Source organism: Tupaia chinensis, unplaced genomic scaffold (genome assembly GCF_000334495.1).
Source record: "Tupaia chinensis unplaced genomic scaffold, TupChi_1.0 Scaffold146740_1, whole genome shotgun sequence".
Taxonomy (NCBI): domain Eukaryota; kingdom Metazoa; phylum Chordata; class Mammalia; order Scandentia; family Tupaiidae; genus Tupaia; species Tupaia belangeri.
This window is the reverse complement of record NW_006206595.1, coordinates 68,297-87,140: the sequence shown is the minus strand read 5'-3', so window position 1 is coordinate 87,140 and position 18,844 is coordinate 68,297. Positions and strand designations below refer to the sequence as shown.

General features: G+C 49.9%; 3 protein-coding genes across 5 annotated transcripts in view; 2 read left to right on the top strand and 1 right to left on the bottom strand.

The window, feature by feature from the left end:
• The window catches only part of ITGB7 (integrin subunit beta 7), a 28,508-nt gene extending 21,373 nt beyond the window's left edge, over positions 1-7,135 (top strand). Inside the window, 7 exon segments of the mRNA XM_006169058.3 lie at positions 3,737-3,883; positions 4,103-4,296; positions 4,606-4,829; positions 5,031-5,250; positions 5,392-5,600; positions 5,908-6,068; positions 6,287-7,135. Of these exon segments, the coding sequence (XP_006169120.1) occupies positions 3,737-3,883; positions 4,103-4,296; positions 4,606-4,829; positions 5,031-5,250; positions 5,392-5,600; positions 5,908-6,068; positions 6,287-6,367 (1,236 nt within the window). The 3' untranslated portion in view covers positions 6,368-7,135.
• Positions 7,136-9,549: 2,414 nt separating this feature from the next.
• ZNF740 (zinc finger protein 740) overlaps positions 9,550-18,844 on the bottom strand; it is a 10,392-nt gene continuing 1,097 nt past the window's right edge. Inside the window, exons 3-8 of one of the 2 annotated variants that reach the window (XM_027768535.1) lie at positions 17,709-18,005; positions 13,168-13,317; positions 12,730-12,819; positions 12,137-12,260; positions 11,709-11,827; positions 9,550-10,452 (exon numbers count right to left, since the gene is read on the bottom strand). In XM_027768535.1, coding sequence (XP_027624336.1) covers positions 10,363-10,452; positions 11,709-11,827; positions 12,137-12,260; positions 12,730-12,819; positions 13,168-13,317; positions 17,709-17,717 — 582 coding nt within the window. In that variant the 5' untranslated portion in view covers positions 17,718-18,005 and the 3' untranslated portion in view covers positions 9,550-10,362. The other variant, XM_006169052.3, reaches the window with a different exon arrangement.
• CSAD (cysteine sulfinic acid decarboxylase) overlaps positions 18,319-18,844 on the top strand; it is a 38,234-nt gene continuing 37,708 nt past the window's right edge. The window contains exon 1 of one of the 2 annotated variants that reach the window (XM_006169055.3): positions 18,319-18,449. The gene's annotated coding sequence lies outside the window, so the exon portion shown is untranslated. The other variant, XM_006169056.3, reaches the window with a different exon arrangement.

Sequence of the window (18,844 nt, the reverse complement as noted above, 5' to 3'; positions counted from 1 at the left end):
GTTCACTTCAGATGACACATTCCACACAGCTGGAGACGGGAAGTTGGGTGGCATTTTTATGCCCAGTGATGGGCACTGCCACTTAGACAGCAATGGCCTCTACAGCCGCAGCCCAGAGTTTGTGAGTGTCCTCACCCTGCCCCTCCCCATGTGGGCCATGGTTTCTCTTTCCAGGATCCCCAGTCCCTAGCCTCACACTCCTCGCTGGTGACCACCTGTAGACACCCTGCCATCTCCCCAGCAGCACCTCCCCTGCATGTCTCCCAGATGCTCGGATGGGAGACCTGTGTCTCCCCACTCCCTACTTCCTTGGTTCTCCTCACCAAGCCTCCAGGGGTCCTGCAGTTGGTGGAACCCCAGTTCCTGGATTCCCTGGGCTGAGGGCACCTTGCATGTTCTGGGGGAGATCTCTCACCTTGTTCCTGTTCCCTGCCCCAGGACTACCCCTCTGTGGGTCAGGTAGCCCAGGCCCTCTCTGCAGCAAACATCCAGCCCATCTTTGCTGTCACCAGTCCCACACTGCCTGTCTACCAGGTGAGAGCTGTCCAAATGCAATTCCCTACCCCATCCCACTCTGTCAGTTTTCCCAAAGATCTATTCTCTGCCCCCTACATTTCCTCCTTCCAGACTCCCAGGAATTCATTTCCCTAGAGCTGTGCCCTACCATTTCCATAAACTCCTCTTAACTCAGGAGCTGAGTAAGCTGATTCCAAAGTCTGCAGTCGGGGAGCTGAGTGAGGACTCCAGCAACGTGGTACAGCTCATTATGGACGCTTATAATGTGAGGGACTAGGGTAGGGGGGACAACAGTGGTAGTGGGTGCTGGGGAAAGGAGAACTAGGAGGAATGATCACTTTTTGGTCTAACAGCTCACAGCTCCTGCCTGCACTTTGCATGTGGCTGTCATTAATATTCACTTGCTGTCTCATGGTCATAAATCTTACGTGTTTGCTAGGTGTAGAGCATGGAGCCCTTCTGTACTGGTCTGCTGCCATGTTGCTAAATATGAAACACCTGGCACTGTGCGATTTATAAAGGATAGAGGTGTATTTGGCTCATGGGATTGGTGACTAGGAAGTCCAAAGTCATGGGACCAGCGTCAGCCAGTCTCTGGAGCTATGTCATAACATGGCTGACAGGAACAGTGGGTAGGCTGGGCATGTGCAAAGAGAGAGGAAACAGAATCTCCCTCTTCCCCTGTTCGCCCCTCCCATCTGGATGCCAAGGTGGACACAGGGTAGAAATTCTCATACCACAAGAAAGGAGTAACAATTCAAGAAGGTAGACATTAGATCTTTTATTTTATTTTTAAAATAATTAGTTTATTTAACTTTATTTATTTTAATTTGACCAAGGGGTGGGGGGGAGAAAACTGCCGTATCTGGGACTGGGACTCGAACTGTAGTTGGCCATATGGGAGCCCAGTGCCTTTAACCACCATGCCACCTGCCGACCCCAGATCTTTTTTTTTTTTTTAATTTATTTTATTTTTCAATTTGCCAGAAGGCACGTGTGCTTTCCAGAAACAGAGGCAGAGGGAGAGGGAGAAAGCACTCCTCCAGCGGGGTGTGGTCACACCACAACCCCCTCCTCTCCACCTCTCTATTCTCTCAGGATGTGGGGTATGCATGCATGCACACACACCAGGTGTGTTTTTCAAACCATCAGGGCAGGGACTTCAATCGTGTAGTCAGCTCTGTGGGATCCAGCTCCCCCCAGCCACCAGGCCACAGGGCCAGCCCAGACATTAAATGTCAAAGCTTGAGAATAATCTCCTTTGACTCCATGTCCCACAACCCCAGGTAGGGATTGGGCCTCTAAGGCTGGGCAGCCTTGCCCCATAGCAGCCCACCTGGCTGCCCTTACTTGGGGTCTGGTGCCTGCAGCTTTTCCAAGTGGCCACTGCACACTAGCGGTGGCTCTACAGTTCTGGAGTCTCCAGGTTAGCCTGTCCCTGCAACTACTGGGTATGCCCTGGTGGGTACTCTGTGTTCTGGCCCAACATTTCTGTTTGGCACTGACCTAGGGAAGGGAACTATCTCTTGTGGCTTTGCCCCTGTAGTGGGTCTCATGGTCTTAAATCCTAAGTGTCTAATATGCATATAACATAGAGACCTCCTTTGGACAAGGAAGAAAGCAGCAATCATTGGGCTGTGTTTTATTTGAAGCACTGTCCCAGGTACACACACTGTTTGCTCTGTCATTTAAATCACTGCTTCATGACTATTTCATCCCTGTTTCACAGATGAGGGAAACAGACTCAAGGAAGCTAAGTGACTTGCCTGAGGCCACACATAGTAAATGGAAGGGCCGGCATTTGTCCCCAGGCAGTCCATACATAAAAGAACGTGAACACCAACCTGTAACCTGGTGGTTAAAGGGGCTGGATCCCACATAGCCAACCATAGCTCCAATCCTGGAGTTGGTGGCTTGAAAAACATGCCAGGTGCATGTACATGCATGCCCAAAATTCCAAAAGGAGGGAGAGATGGAAGAGGAGGGACTGTAGCATGGCCATGTCCCATTAGGGGTTGCTTTCTCTCTCTCCGTCTCTGTTTCTCTCTCTCTGATGAGCGCATGCACCCTTCGGCAAATTAAAAAAATAATAATAAAAAAGACCTAGTCTGCTTTCACTAATTTTATAGAGTATTCAGAGATATTCTTCATAAGAATCCTAGACTTTTATTATTATTGTTTTAAGAATTATTTATTTTAATTTGACCAGAGAGGGAGAGAGAGGAAACGTGAGAAAGCAAGCCACCGGGTCTGGGACTCAAACCTTTACCACCACACCACCTGTTGGTCTCTATTATTATTATTGTTTTTTAGAGAGATTTTTGCTATAGGGTGCATGTGCTCGCCAGAGAAATAGAGACAGAAAGTGAGAAGAAATCACCCCCCCCAGGAGGGATGGCCACACTGTGATCCCTTCTCCTCTTGGGGTTTTGGGCACATACAGACATGCACCCGAAATGAGTTTTAAGTCACTGGGTCCAGCACTTGAACAGCGGTCAACTACATGGGAGTCTAGAAATGTAACCATTATGACATCTGCTGGTCACAGAACCCTAGACTTAAAGAAAGTAATTATTTAATATAATTTATTATTATTTTTCAGTTGGATCAGAGACAGAGAAAGGGGGAAAGTGAGAAAGTAACCCACCAGGTCCAGGACTTGAATCGCAGTCAGCCATGTGGAGTCCAGTGCCTCTAACCACCACGCTACCTGTCGGCACTGACACTAGACTTTATAGACAGAATTATGAAAGTTCTGAAGTGTTTCTTGGGTTTACATTTCTCTATGCAACACAGTAGGCCTCTTGATGACAGGGAACATGCCCTAAACCCATGGTGAGAAAATCTGAGACAGCATCAAATTTCCCAAGACAAAGTGAATGTAATGAACTGCCCTTTCAACCAGGCACGTGCCCAGGTTAGGTGTACTGACTTGGGGTTTGATAAACACGGACCCTGCATGTTTACAGCACCTGGCCAGCCTGACTCACAGTGGCCCTTGCTGAGAAATGCACTGTAGTGCTGTATGGCGGCCTCTGGACCTGTGTGTTCCACTCAAGGTTCACACAGGTCCTTCCTCCAGAAATTCTCCTTGGCAGACTGAAAGGAGCCCCATGGTGGGCAGAGGAGTGGGGTCTGGCAGAACTGGAATGGCTAGAGCGGGTGTAAGGTGGGGTTGGGGTCCTGGCTTCACATGAATACTCACTCCCTTTTCCCATAGAGCCTGTCATCCACCGTGACCCTTGAACATTCTTCGCTCCCTCCTGGGGTCCATATCTCTTATGAATCTCAGTGTGGGGGTCCTGAGAAGACAGAGAGTGAGGCTGGGGACCGGGGACAGTGCAAGCAAGTTGGAATCAACCAAACGGTGAGAGTCGGCCAGGAGAGGTAGACGGAAGTGGAGGGTGGGAGTGGGCAGGAAAAGATGGGGTGGTGTGAAAGCCTCCATCTGCCCTTTCTCAAGTGTTTCTAGGATATGGGTGTTGGGATGACCATCTCTCTTATTAAAGGGTAGGGTTCTCTATGACCAGCAGGTGTCAATGTGTGTGTGTTTAATCTTAGACTGATCCCTGCCCACTATCCTCAGGTGAACTTCTGGGTTACTCTCCAAGCTACTAGCTGTCTCCCACAGCCCCATCTCCTGAGGCTGCGGGCCCTTGGCTTCTCAGAAGAGGTGACTGTGGAGTTGCACACTGTGTGTGATTGTAACTGCAGTGACACCCAGCTCCAGGCTCCCTACTGCAGTGATGGCCAGGGGCACCTACAATGTGGGGTGTGCAGGTGAGGACATCTTCCCTTCGCCCATCTGGCTCCCTACAAATCACTAACCCTGCGTTCTTCCACCTTTGCCTTCCGGCCTCCCACTGAGGTCTGCTAGACAGCCAAGACTCCACTCTGGAATTTATCCCCCAAAGCTTCCCAGATACACCCAGGTTTCCCCTCAACCAGAGCTCCCTTCTCCCCCCTGGGGCAACACAGTACTCTGGCATCCCTATGGCCATGTCATCTTTTGAGAACTTGGACTGAAAGGGTCCCGGGAGAAACAGATCAGGGATGGTCACACTGATCACTTTCTGCCTCCCCTCCCAGCTGTGTGCCCGGCCGTCTGGGTCGGCTCTGTGAGTGCTCTGAGGCTGAGCTGTCCTCCCCTGACCTGGAATCTGGGTGCCGAGCCCCCAATGGGACAGGGCCCTTGTGCAGTGGGAAGGGACGGTGCCAGTGTGGACGCTGCAGCTGCAGTGGACAGAGCTCCGGGCGTCTATGTGAGTGCGACGATGCCAGCTGCGAGCGACATGAGGGCATCCTCTGTGGAGGTAACTGGAGTCTTTGGGGGGGGTGGGTCTGAGAAGCCCTCCTAATGGCACAGGCTCAGGGGCTTCCTGGCGCTGAGAGCAAATACCAAAGGTTCTGGTGAGGGAGCTGGACAGGCGCCTGGCAGGAAGGGACTGGCAGCATAGACCTGCGGTGGGGTGTGGCGGGAAGTAGTTATCACCCTGTGCATGGCTCTGCCTCAGGTTTTGGCCACTGCCAATGTGGAGTGTGTCACTGTCATGCAAACCGCACGGGCAGAGCATGTGAGTGCAGTGGGGACGTGGACAACTGTGTCAGTTCTGAGGGAGGACACTGCAGTGGGCACGGATACTGCAAATGCAACCGCTGCCAGTGCACGGAGGGCTACTACGGAGCTCTGTGTGACCAGTGCTCAGGCTGCAAGACACCATGCGAGACACACAGGTGAGGCCCGGGTCTCTCACCCCAAGCAGGGGCACAGTGGGGCTTGCTGGGCCTGCCTGCTCTCCTTCCCACCAAGTGGTGGCGGGGGGGGGGGAAGTAAGTCACTGCCCACTTGGTAACTTCCTGGCATCCACTGGACAGGGACTGTGCAGAGTGTGGGGCCTTTGGGACTGGTCCTTTGGCTACCAATTGCAGCATGGCCTGTGCCCATGCCAATGTGACCCTGGATTTGACCCCTGTCTTGGATGATGGCTGGTGCAAAGAGAGGACTCTGGACAACAAGCTGTTCTTCTTCCTGGTAACAAATGAGGCTGGAGGCAGGGTCCTGCTGAGAGTGAAACCTCAAGAGCGTGAGTAGGCAGGGTGCCACCAACATTCCAAACGAAGCCCAGTAAATCTGATGGGCAAGGCCCCAAAACTCTGGGAATGGGAGGTGAAGATTGTGGGAAACCAGGCTGGGGTGGAGCAGGGCTGTGAATTCAGGGCAAAAGCAGAGGTGATGGAGCCAGTGGACATGGCTAATCTTGGGCACTAGGATAACTGTGCACCCCACTTTCAATGACAGACAGGGACTGGGGGGGCTGGACATGTGAGTGACTGTCAGTCTGTCCCTCCATGTTCCAGCGCTCAGAAATCTATGCTGTTTGTCCTCCACAGAGGGAGCAGACCACACTCAGGCTGTAGTGCTGGGTTGTATCGGGGGCATTGTGGCAGTGGGACTGGTGCTGGTCCTGGCTTATCGGCTCTCAGTGGAGATCTACGACCGCCGGGAGTACAGCCGCTTTGAAAAGGAGCGGCAGCAACTAAACTGGAAGCAGGTGAGGGTGCTGGGCTGGGTTCCTTTTTGCTCTGCTTCTCCACTCCAGGCCCAGCTGTGACTTCCACTCAGGCACCACAGTTAACTTGAACACTTAACTGACCCCTCTAACGCCCACCAGTGTCTTAAGATCCTGCTCAAGCTCTAGGCTGCCTTCTTAGGACTAAAGGGGAAGAGGGAGCCTGGCAATTCCCTCATCTTTTGCAACCTCTCCCCCAGGACAACAATCCTCTCTACAAAAGTGCCATTACGACCACCATCAATCCCCGCTTTCAAGAGGCAGATGACCCCCCTTTCTAAGTGGGGGAGGAACACTCACCCAGGACGACTCTCCTCCCCAGACGACAGAAGGAGGTGGGGCATGGTGGGGCCTACTAGGCAGCAGTCTGGCAGGTGACATTCATTGCCACAACTGGTCACCGCCCGACTTCATGTTCAGACACCTGCAGGGGCTGCTCCCCACTGCCACTGCCTTGCTGCCCTACCTCACGACTGGGGCTACCCTACCAAGTACACAATAAAGTCTTCCCCAGAACACAGCTGTCGCTTGGACCCCTCAGAGCAGGCTGCTGAGCCCTGGCCTCAGGAAAGCTCACATCCTCACCACCTGAGGGCAGAGAGAGGGTCTCACCCTCTGCCCCACCTGGTAACAGCTGGTTCTGACTGGGGCGGGGGGGGGAGGGTTTGCAGCAGTGAGCTGTGACTTCGTGGGTGATGCTGGTGGAGGCCTGGAGCTCATGGAACACGACTGCTGATGACCAACCTCATCCTGTCCTGTTGGGCATGCTTTTTCTCTTGTGCAAAGAGGATGCCATTCTAAGGTGAGGGCTTATGGGATGCTGGAAGTTGGCAGATGGTGATATTAGGAAAAAAGGAAACCACTAAAACCGCTGGCTTCCACAGAAAAAGCTGCCCCAAAGGATATGCTTCCCAAAGAGGACATCGTATGTAGAAAAGTCTCATTTTATTTAAATATCCTAAATATATCACGAAGGAACATACACTGCACTTTAATGGTAAAAAGATACAAGTTTATAACATCTTATAAAAACTACCACTTAAAAGTGATCTTGTTCATTTGATATTCCCCTCCCCCATAGCAAAATAAGTATATTAAAAAAAAAAAACAAAACAGGTGGAGAGTAAGGGTAGGGGGGATTGCTGAAGGTAACAGCCCCAGGGCCACAGCGGAGGCAGAGAGCATCTGGCGAGAGGGTCAAATGTTCCGGGACTCCACTCATTTAACCCTCCAATGTCAAGCCATGGGGCACAATCAGTAGCTAAGTGATGACAAGAGTCTGTTGGGGGTGGACGGAAAAGACTTGGGGTGCTGGGAAGGGCGGGGCTGGCAGGGCCGGGTGCAGCAATCCAAGCGGAACTGGCACGACCCCCTCCCTAGCCCCCAGTTCACACCCTGGTCTCTGAGAGCCTGTTCTATATTTCCCCTCCCTCCAAACACACCTGAGGCATCTTTCCAGTGCTAGGCCCCACCCCAGCAGAGGAGGGGTGGGCATTGGGCCCAGGAGCCTTTGCAGCGGTCTATGGATTCCCTGGGGTATATGTGGGGCTCCTGGGCCCTCTGGATGCTAAATTACCCCTTTGCTCCTCTCCTCACACATCCATTACTCCAGAACACCAGCACTCGACAACTACAACCACCTGTTCGAGTGCCCCCCACACCCAGTCCTTGGCAGGCAGGGGTGGTTCTGGTAATGGCCCCTATACACACTCACAAGCCCCCCACCCTCACCCCGGGAAGGAAGCCAAGGTCTGGGGGACAGGGCACATCCTGACCTAGTACACACATTCGTACATGTAGGGGCAGAGGTCACTCATGATTCAACATACAACCCCATCCCGCACAGATTAGCGGCAAGTGGTAAGGAGAGGCCTCTGGTTTCAAAGCACTTTTGGAGGAGAGTTTTCTAATTGTAACCTCCTTCCCAGAGGGGAATGACAGAAAACCCAGCCCTAGCAGAGCCCTCTAACAGGTAGGGAGCTGGCTCGCATGCAGAAAGATACCCCTGCTTGCTAAGATCACAGGGCAGATCCAAAAATGGAGGTCTAGGTGGCAGACTGCACACCTGGGAGCATTGACTTAACACAGAGAGCACAGCAGCAAACGCTCCTCAGCGTCTCCCCCAAAGGATCTCGGATGCTATCAGGGGAAATCTACAGGGTGCAAGGTCTCCTTTCTTCTTCCCTGAAGTGCTCCTACTCAGAGGTACACAGGACCCCCTTCCACCTTCTCTTCACTGGAGAAGGTAACAGCCAGGAGTCTGCCGCTGTCCATCCCCTCCCTTTGCTGGACAACAGAGCAGACTTCCTGGAGGCCCCTCTCAGACCTCCCTGACCTTAGGTGCTCAGGTTCACCTAGCCTTCACGGTTATTCCCAGGACGGTTCTCCCACCCCCCACTGGTCAGGAGAGGCCACACTGGGAGTCAACCAAACCCAAGACTTCCCACCTCCCACGAGGATCCTTTCTTTACCAAAAAGAAAGGTTATTATTTCTCTCATTTTGCCTTAGAAAATTCATGTTTGCAAGCCCTAACCACTGGCCTGTCCAATCATTTAAAAATACCCCCTCCAAAACAATGCCCCCTGATGCCTAAATTTGAGTTCCTCAGCTCCTGTTAGGACTTCGAGCACCCTTCAGGCGTGTGTGAGAGGAGGCTGTTTTATGCTCACCCTCCCTTAAGTTCAGGCCAGAGAAAGGTTTGGCTCAGTAATCCGCCATTCTCCAAGCACACAAACACGAGTAATCACATACCCCCCACACGCCTGCTCATTATTGAGGATGGACAAGGTGGTGGTGCTGGAGCAAAGAACAAGAAGAATAGAACCTACATTAGCTTTCTTCCTGTCCTTCCTCAATTCTTTGTTGGGAAGGATGGCTATAAAAAGGCAGTCAAACTCTTGTTCTCTAGGATCAATGGCCAGACCCGTCTCCTCTACCTGAATACAGTGATAGGACTTGGGCAGGGAGAGCAGCTTCTACTGTGTGACAGTCATGTCAAGAGACTCCAAATTCTTGGGACCAGCAGTTAGCATAATGGCTATGTCGCTGGACTCCCATGTAGTCGACCGTGGTTCGAGTCCTGAACCCGGTGGCTTAAAACTCACGCTGGGCATGTGTGCGTGCGTGCCCAAGATCCCGAGAGGAGAATGGAGCAGAAGGGATTACGGCGTGGCCATCCCCCCTGGGGGGGTGATTTCTCGCTTTCTGTCTCCCTGTCTCTGTCTGTCTGGCAAGCGCACGTGCTCTATAGCAAAAACCTCTCAAAAAAAAAAAAAAAAAAAAAAAAGACTCCAAATTCTTGTTCCTTGAACAGATGTTAGACAACTTGGGACTAGTCCTGGGTTGTTCTAAGAGGGCACAAGGAGTGAGAACCCTCTCTGACATCCATCATCCATGAGACCCTGCTCAACACTAGTCTGGTTTTAGAAGTCAATGGCAGTGAGGTAGCCACAAACATCTTCAAGACCAACTGCCCAGAGAGAAGAAAGGGCTTCACAGGCCACTCTCATCCAAGGGTCCTCCAAAAGGCACCTCAGCTGACCCCGTCAGGTACCAGTGTGGCGTGGGCCTTTATGACAGCCACAGGCACAACTCTTACTCTCCCCTGGAGGAAGTAAGAGGCAGCCTCGCCCTCACAGATCCTGTCTGCTCCTCCACTGTTTTTCCCTTTGTCTCTAGCGTATAAGGCGGCTAACTTAAGCTCGGCTGCCATCTCTGATCCTACTCTCCCCCCAACAGAGGTCAGCTGCCGGGCTGAGGAACCCTGGGGGGTCGACTGCACTAAAAACCCATTTTAGAGGGGAGTTGGACCAGCCACAGTCCCTGCTTAGGACCAGGACTCCATGATTACCTGTATCCACAGTTTATCTGCTGAAATTGCTTTTCAGTAAACAAAAACAAGAACAGAACAAACAAATCCCCGTCCCCCATCTTTTCCATTTCAGCTGCCAGCTGGAGTCCAAGGATGTGGGAGCCACACTTCAGTCTTGGTCCTATACCTCGAGTCCCCACCTGACCTCAGTCAAGGGTCCAGGGACTAGTTCCCCTACCCAGGAATGCTGCAGGAACTTCCCCGAGATACTCATAGTCTCAGATTATTTACAGAGCTGAGGCTCTGGGGCCACGGTCCCCTGATGCACTCTTCTGGTCTCCTGGGTCCACCCCTCCAGGAGGGGGACAGGTTCAGACGGGGTGGTGGTGGGACCATCAGACCAGAGGGTGTGCGCTCTTCTGCAGGTTCTTCTGATCACTCCCACCACCCGGGGCCCCTTGCATTTATAGAGAAAACTGCCCGTCGGAAGTCTTGGACTGGCACCCTTGGCACATCCGTTTGTGTCTGAGTAATCGATCTGTCCGAGAAAAACACTGAGAAGAAAGGGAGGGTTAAGTGCTTGAGTGGAGAAACTCAGCTACCTGTTCGCTAGCTCCTTCCCCACATGGAGGCACCTGTCACATTCTCCGTCCCCCTGCACGTGTAGACGGTCTGAGCACACTGAGAGTAAGTAGGCAAGCTCCAGAGCTAGAGCGTCAGGGTCTGAATCCTGGTTCTATCACTTGTTAGGTGTGTGATCTCGGGCAAATTATCTACAGCACTGAATCCGTACACTCCTCTGTAAAACAGGGCTGAAAGTACCTATTTACAGCACAGTTGCTTTATTCATCAAATATTTATTGAGCATCTATCTGAGGGCAGATACAGTTCTTAGGGCTGCGGACAGAGTGAAGAACTACAGGGACAAAGTCTCTGCCCTCAAGGAACTCTCCCTCTAGTGTTTTAAAGATTTGATGTAAGAATAAAGGACAAAGCTTGGGATCTAGGCAAACCTTCTGAGAAGTGTTGGCTATTATCATTGCTCATCTCTTATTTTAATTTTGGTCCTGGCTCTTACATTCTCATCAGATCAGATTACTGATTCCAAAGGCAAAGATTGAATCTCTTCCTTCAGGGTGCACAAGCTCTGATGAGGCGGAATTGAATCCTAGCTCTGCTCTTTATCTGCTGGGTTCTTGGGAAACCCAATGTCTCTGAACCTCGTCTTCTCCGTATGTGACGTAAGGACAGCAGAGCTATCCTATGGAGTTATGATGAGGCCTAAATCATCTACGTAAATTATGCTTTCAGTGCCAGGCGGGTTAAGTGCTTAAGGTGTTGGATTCCCACATGGTCGACTGCGGTTCGAGTTTTAGAGTTGACAGCTTGAAAATCATACTGGCACATGTGTGTGTGTGTATATGAAATCCCTGGAGGAGAATGGAGAAGGGACTGCAGCGTGGCCATTCCCCATGGGGCAGTGATATCTCAATTTCCCTCTCACTGTTTCTTGTCTCTCTAGAATGGAGGCAAAAACCTTAAAAAAAAAAAAAAAAAAAAAAAAGAAAAAGAAAGCAAGCAAGCAAGAAAAAGAGAAATGCTATTATTATTACAATATTCCAATGACCCCTTCTCCATGGTTGGTTGTATAAGGCCAGAGAGATGCACCTCACCCTGAAGGGCTAACCTTCTTATGGTGAAAAATTCCTGATGGCCCCTGTATCGGGTACTAGGGGCTGACACTGGCTCTTAGAGAAGGAAATACATGTGTGTTGGACTGTAACGGGGATGGAGAACATGTGAGCCTTACCTGATGACATCGTTCACATTGGTAAGGCTTTTCGCCACTATGTACACGCTTGTGGCGTTCCAGGTGGTACTTCTGAATGAAGCGCATATCACATATATCACACTCAAATGGCTTCTCACCTGGCCCAGGTGGAGAAAGAAGTAAATGTCAAGTGGTGTAAATGGTAGGAGTCACATTCCAGTTATTTCCCCAGAACCTGTAACTCTCAGCTACATGCAGACATCTAAGCTACCATCAGTGGGGAGGGGTCCCCAGAGGTGCTGTAGTCAGTTATACCAGGTAAGACCCATGCAATCTCTCTACCTGGTTCACTGTGGTCTTCCTCCATTCCTAATACTTCCCTTTAAAAAACTCAACTACAACTACACGCACACACAGAATACAAGTTTTGATGTATCTCTCCCTCTGAATACAAGCAAGAGACTTACCAGTGTGAATAAGGATGTGCCTCTTGAGGTGGTAACTGCTCCTAAAGGCTCCAAAGCAGTGTTCACAAATAAAATTTTTGGGTATCTTTACTTGAAAAGAACCGTTTTGTTCCACTACCACCACCTGAGGGCAACAATCAAGCATGTCATACGGCTATCCCTCTGCTGGGAAAGACCATTTGACTCTGGGTCCATTTCCAGCTGCAGGACAATGGTGCTGTCACCTCCATATTCCTGAGGCTGTCCAACAGTGCTGTCACCTCCCACACTTCTTAGAGCTAAGAGACTCTGTGGAGTAGAGCAACTGCCTGCCTCGTCAAACTCAACACTCTGAGCAGGACCTGGGATGGCGTCTGCCTTCCCCCCTACCTCAGGATCACGAGCCCTCATGCTCCCCAACCTACACCACATATGCTCCATCTGGGGCAGAGATCAGCTACTGAAGTGGTCTTTAAATGAAATCAAGGGACACACTCACTGGCTATGAAGAACCAAAGTGAGCAGGGAAAATTCTGGGTTGAGTTATGGGACAAAAGAGGACAATTACTCCACTACCAAACAGCACCAGTTTGAAGGATAACCCCATTACCTGCCTTTTTAACAGTCTTTTTTGAGTGAGAGGCCTCAGCCAAGCTGTCATCATCTTTGCGGCTCCGAGACTTATCGCTGTCTTTTCGGTGGCCCTTTGAAGACAAATCAAACCTAAACTCACAGTCTATCTCAGCATGTAAGACGAGAGACCAAATGCTATTTTCAGACAAACATCCTTTAAGTTACAGTAAACCACTGGCCCCAAAGGTTCTGAGAAAGTACACATCTATTTCCTCTCCACATACCCTGTCATAAGGGGTTGCAGGTACAGAGAGACTTTCCCTAGCTCTCTAAAATACCCCATTCATTCCTTCCCCAGCTGGATCCCCTTTCCTCATGTTCCTACACGGAAGCACTGAGGAATCAAAGCTTTGTGTCTCCTGACAAGACAGCTCGGGCCGCCCGACCCCCAGGTGCCACATTGGACTCAAGCGCTGTACCTGACTCGAGCACCTCAGCACATCAGGGCTACCTGCCCTCTCGCCATTCTCGGCCTGCTTGCTGGCAATCTGGCTCAGCATCATCTTCTTGCTGGCTGCAGTAGGAACCAAACTCACACCTGCTAGGCCTTCACAAGCCAGGAGACTTGCCTAAGTTGAAAGGAGATGAGGTGTCAGGTCACCTGGCAGGGCAAAAACAGGCTGCCATCCTCTATAGAACTACCTCATATGCCCAGCTACACACAACTGCTTCTCTTTAGGGAAATGTCCCTCCTCAGTGTGAAACCTCTGCTTCCTTTAAGAGTCCTCCTTAACTCCTCTCACCAGGAACCAGTTGCGTATTTTGTCATCCCCCTGCATTTTAAGATAGATTAAGTGAATAACCAAGTATCAACAGTTTTGTCATTAGCAAGGTGCTGCGCAAAGTATGCGTGTGTATGTCCCTATATATCACTTCAAAGGCACTTCTTCATTATTTTTTAAAATTTGCTATAGGGCTTGTGCACTTGCCAGAGAGACACAGGAGAAGGGGTGGGGGAACACACCCCTGGGGGGATGGTCATGCCATAATCCCTTCTCCTCCCAGGAATTTGGGCGTGCATGCACGTGTACCCAGTGTAGGTGCAGTTCAGGGACTTGAGCATGCTGCTGCCACATGGAATCCAGCCCCTTTAACCATCACACCACCAGCCGGCCCACTTCAAAGGTGTTTCTAGGCCTCAACTATGAGCAGGTAGGAGGGTCTGTCTTGCTGAGCCACTGAAATGGAACTTTCTCCTCCTTTTCTCATGGCCCTTAGCTTCAGAGTCTACTTCTGATAGGCAGAACCCACTGGGACCAACTATATATTCTATCAGTTTGTTTTATGAATAAACGAACAAGTTTACCAGTCAAAATAGGTTATTTTTCTCTTTAAATATTTTTTGAGAGATTTTTGCTACAAGGCGCATGCACTCGCTGGAGAGAGAGCGAGAGACATAAATCGAGAGATCACCCCCTGGGGGGAAATGGCCACACTGCAATCCTTTCTCTACTGTCCTCTCAGGATTTTGGACATGCACACACACGCCTGGCGTGAATTTTAAGCCATTGGGTCCAGACCTCGAACTACAATTGAAAATATGGGAATCCAGCACCTTAATCACTATGCCACCTGCTGGCCCTTTTCTCTTCAGATTTTAAATACTCTAAAAGTTGTCAATTACAGCAGATATATTGGGTCATCATCGGTAAAGTCATGACGCATTTTTGCATTAAAAACAGAAAAATACGTCGTGACTTTTTATAGTGACCTAACGGTTCAAAAATTATTTAACAAGGATAAACAAATTTCTTTTTATTGCTGTGTTCTTCAAACTGGTTTTGTTTAGCTAGCACCAGAGAATATACGTTTTTTAGTTTGCTAGAGGATGCCAGTGCTTGCTTGACAGAGAGGAAGACAAAGTGAAAAAACACCCGCCCCCCTCCTCCCCCCAACTCGTGAGATGTCCTCCTTCACTCTCCTCTTGGGATTTTAGGCATGGATGCACATGCACTTGGCATGTATTTCAAGCTGCTGGGGCCAGGACTCAAAACGGGCAGTTGGCCATGTGGGATCCAGCTGCTTTAACCACCGTGCCACCTAGCTGATCCAGAATAAACTTTTATGAAAAAAACTTTTAAAAAGTAATTATTTATTTTTGTTATTATTATTTTTATTTGACCAGAGAGACACAGAGTGAGAAAGGGAAAATGAGAAAGCAAGCTGCCAGGTTTGGGACTCAATCTGTGACTGGCCATGTGAGAAGTCCAGCACTTTAACTACCATGCCGCCTGCTGGCCCCTAAAGAAACTTAAAAAGTAGTCAGCGGTGGTATGGTGGTTAACGTGGTTGGATCCCACATAGCTAACTATGCAGTTTGAGTTCCAGACTCGGTGGCTTGAAAACACACTGGGCGCATGTGCAATATGTGCCCAAAATCCTGAAAGGAGGGAGAAATGGAGAAGGGACTGTGGCACAATCACTCCCCATGGGGTCTTCTTTCACTTTCCCTCTCTTTTCCTCAGTCAAGCACATGTACACTCTGGCAAATTAAGGAAAAATAAAAAGAAAGAAAGAAAAAAAAAAAAAGAAAGAAGAGTAGTAAGTTTAGCAAACTCCCAAATTTAAGAAATTCTTTTTGGGAAACCAGCAGATGGGTATGTCACTGGACTCCAACATAGTTGACCATGGTCCAAGTCTTAGTGGTTTAAAACTCATGCTGTGTGCGTGCATTTCTAAAATGCACACATGGGTGTGTGTATGTGCATTTCCAAAATCCTGAGAGGAGAAAGGACTGGTGGTGTGGCCATTCCCACTCCCCAGGGGGCGGGGGATTTCTTGATTGTCTCCGTCTCTCTCTCCCATGCCCTATACCAAAAATCTCTTTTAAAAAAAAAAGCTGTTTTCAGATGATCAACATACCTCAGGACCCCCTACCCACCTGCAGGGACTTTAGAGTGAAAAGTTCAGATTAAAAAAATAGTAGTAATTTTAAAAATTATTTTATTGGGGGGCCAGCAGGTGGAGTGGTGGTTAAGGGCACCAGACTCCCACATGGCTGACCGCGGTTCGAGTTTGAACCTGGTGGCTTGCTTTCTCACTTTCTCTCTCTCACTCTGCCTCTGTCCCTCTCTGGTCAAATTAAAATAAATAAATAAAATAAAGTTTAAAAAAATTTTAAAATTATTTTATTTAACTTTATTATTATTATTTTACTATTTCCAGAGAGAGGGAGAGAGGGACAAAATGAGAAAGCAAGCCTCTAGGTTTGGGACTTGCACCATGGTTCGCCATGTGGAAGTCCAGCACCTCTAAGCACCACACCACCTGCTGGTCCCCAGAATTAAGTTTTAGCTCTGCTGTTTGCACTGTGTAATCTTGGGCAAGTTACTCCATCTATTCAAGTCTCAGTTTTCTTAAATACAAAATGCTGTCATATTGCCTTCCATCACTAGGTTGACACTGGGCTGATGAGAATTAAACTAAGATGTATGACACCTAACAGTGCCCTGCACAAAGTCAGTGCTTAGTAAAAGGCAGCCTTCGCAGAACAAGATGCTATGAAGTGGGTTGCAGACAAAGGAAGAAGAGACCAAAGGACTCCTACTCTAAGTGGAAAGGAGGAAGCTTTGTGTGCAGAAGCAGCTGGAAGAAAGCCAATTATACTACAACCAGACTGTGATCCTGGTGAGACTGGTAGGGGAGGTTCCCTGGAAGAAAGATGGAAGCCACACTGGGGATGTGTGCACACAGCTTTTTGTTTTTTAGTTTGCTATAAAACACATGTGCTTTGCAGAGCGAGAGAGAGCGAGCAATCACCCCCCAGGGGGAATGGCCACACTACAATCCCTTCTTCTCTATTCTCCCTTCAGGATTTTGGGTATGCACACATACAAGCACGTGAACCTGGCATTTTCCAAGCTGCCAGGTCCAAATTAGAAGTGTGAAGTCAGCTATGTGGAATCCAGTGCCTTCACCTCCATGCCACCTGCTGGCTCCACACATAGCTTTTTTAACCCAGACAATTAAAATAGCCTATCTGGCTCTCTTATCACTCCGATCCATTGTCCACACCTATAATACCATTACCTTCTAAATACACCGATCTGATGTTACTCTGCTAGTTAGTACTCCTTAGGTTATCCCCCTCCATAGAATGAAGTCTAATTCCTTGACAAGGCATGAAAGACCCTTGGTTACACTCTGCTTACTTCTCCAGGAAACAATTTGCCCATCCATCATTATCTCCCTCCCTAGGTATTCCTATATAAATCCTTTGCTCCATACCAAACTACCTGTGGTCCTCTGAACCTCATCAGGCTCTCCCATGCCTCTCTCCCTTCAGAGTTTCCCATCTCAATGCTCTTCTCTGTTTGTTTAGAAAAATCCTGTGTACCCTTCAAGCATCACCTTCTTTTTCCACCCAGGCAGAAGTAACATGCTCTCCTCTGCTATGTATGTATCTCCACTGTTGCATATTCTTTCAGTCAACGCATTCACTCTCCATTACTAGCCAGCCATTATGCAAGGCGTTGTGAATATGAAAATAAATGACAGTCTGTCTTTCCATCCCTCCACCCCACCCCAAATAGCCTGGAAGCTTGCTGGGGACAAGGACAAACTTATTCATCTTTGTATTCCCAACACAATGCCTTGCATATAACAGAAGCTCAATAAATTCCTATTTTAAAAAAACAATCAGAGCATTCACCAGACTATTCACTCCCTTATGCCCCTTGGCACTTAATGTACCAAATGTAAACTGTGTACATGTGCTTTGCAAAGGTCCCATCAGTGCCTGTGATGCAGTATAGCCTACCTCCTTCATTTGACTGGAAGCTCCCTGAAGGCAGGGGCTGTGGCCTGTCTCCTTTCCTTCCTCTAGATCTCCCCCTGGTGCTTAATACAGAGCTTGGCTCACTGGGGTTGGTCAATATGTTGACTAAGGCAGCATTCAAGAGTGATACTGTAAACAGGCTTCCCAGTGATCTTGAAGGAGGAGGACTCTAGAGCTTTTTACCTGAGCCATGCTGATTTCTCACTCAATGCAACCCACAAGTTCAGGAGTTCCTTGATCCACCTTTCTTTAAGACACTGTCATTCGAAGAACTGTCACCAAATCACCATGACTCTTTTGTGTCCCTTCAGTCTTGCTGCCATATTGACCTGCCTTTGTCTTAGAACTCAGTGTCCTCCAAAGGGAAGATAGGTGTTCCGAGAATCCCTGGACTGTCTGCTCCTGCCTACTGTGTGAAGAAAAAGAGTCTGCCAGTCTTGGTTTTCCAATTCACTTCTCTTGACGATCTGTTTCAGAAACCTGAAACCAGAAAGGGAGATGGGGCCGTTAAGTACAACATTTCCAGGCTGTGTGGGATGCATTGAACTTTTTTTGCTAGGGCTCTCTGTGAAGCTCAAAAAAGAGACGTGAGTCAAGGAGTTTTCTTTCTAGGTCAACAGGGATGGAGACAAGGGACATTGGTCCCCTTGTCAAGGTGAGGCAGCCAACGGGCTCAGAACTGAGGCTTCCACAGATGAGCTCTGCCAACAGGGCAACTGCTTGGTTTTGCAGGAGTGAAAGAAGGGGGCGGAGGCTCTTCTAGGCTTTTTTGCCGAGTGGGCTGGCCCACAAAACTGGCACTCTACAGAGACGGCCAGAGCTGGGGTGGAGGAAAGCTCGAGGGTCAACATTGGGCGATTGAGTGGCGTCCAGAAACCAGGCTGGCAGTGACCACACGTGTGCGTTCTCTGGGTCCGCCTGAAGGTACGGAAACTCGCTGCGGAGGTGGAGGGCAGGCAGTCGAAGCCAGGCGCGTCGCGTTCCCTTCCTCCCTGCAGCCAGCCACCCTGCCAGCCAGCCAGTGAGCTAGCCGCGGCGTCCGCCACAGCAGCCGGGTGGAGAGAGCCAGAGAGCCCCAGAGAGCGCTGGGCAGCGCGCGAGGTGCGTGCTCGCGCCCGCGTCCCCTCCAACAAGCCCCCCTCTCCCGGGCCGGGGACGAGGCGGGCTGCGAGGGGGGGTCGGCGGGGGGGCGGAGGGCGGTGCGCGCGCACGGCCCTTCCCCTCCCGGGAGAGCCCCCTTCCTTCGCCACGCGCCCCTCCTCCCTTCCCCTCCCCCTCCCCGCGCGGCACCCCACGGCCTGCGAGCTGCGGAAGGGGTG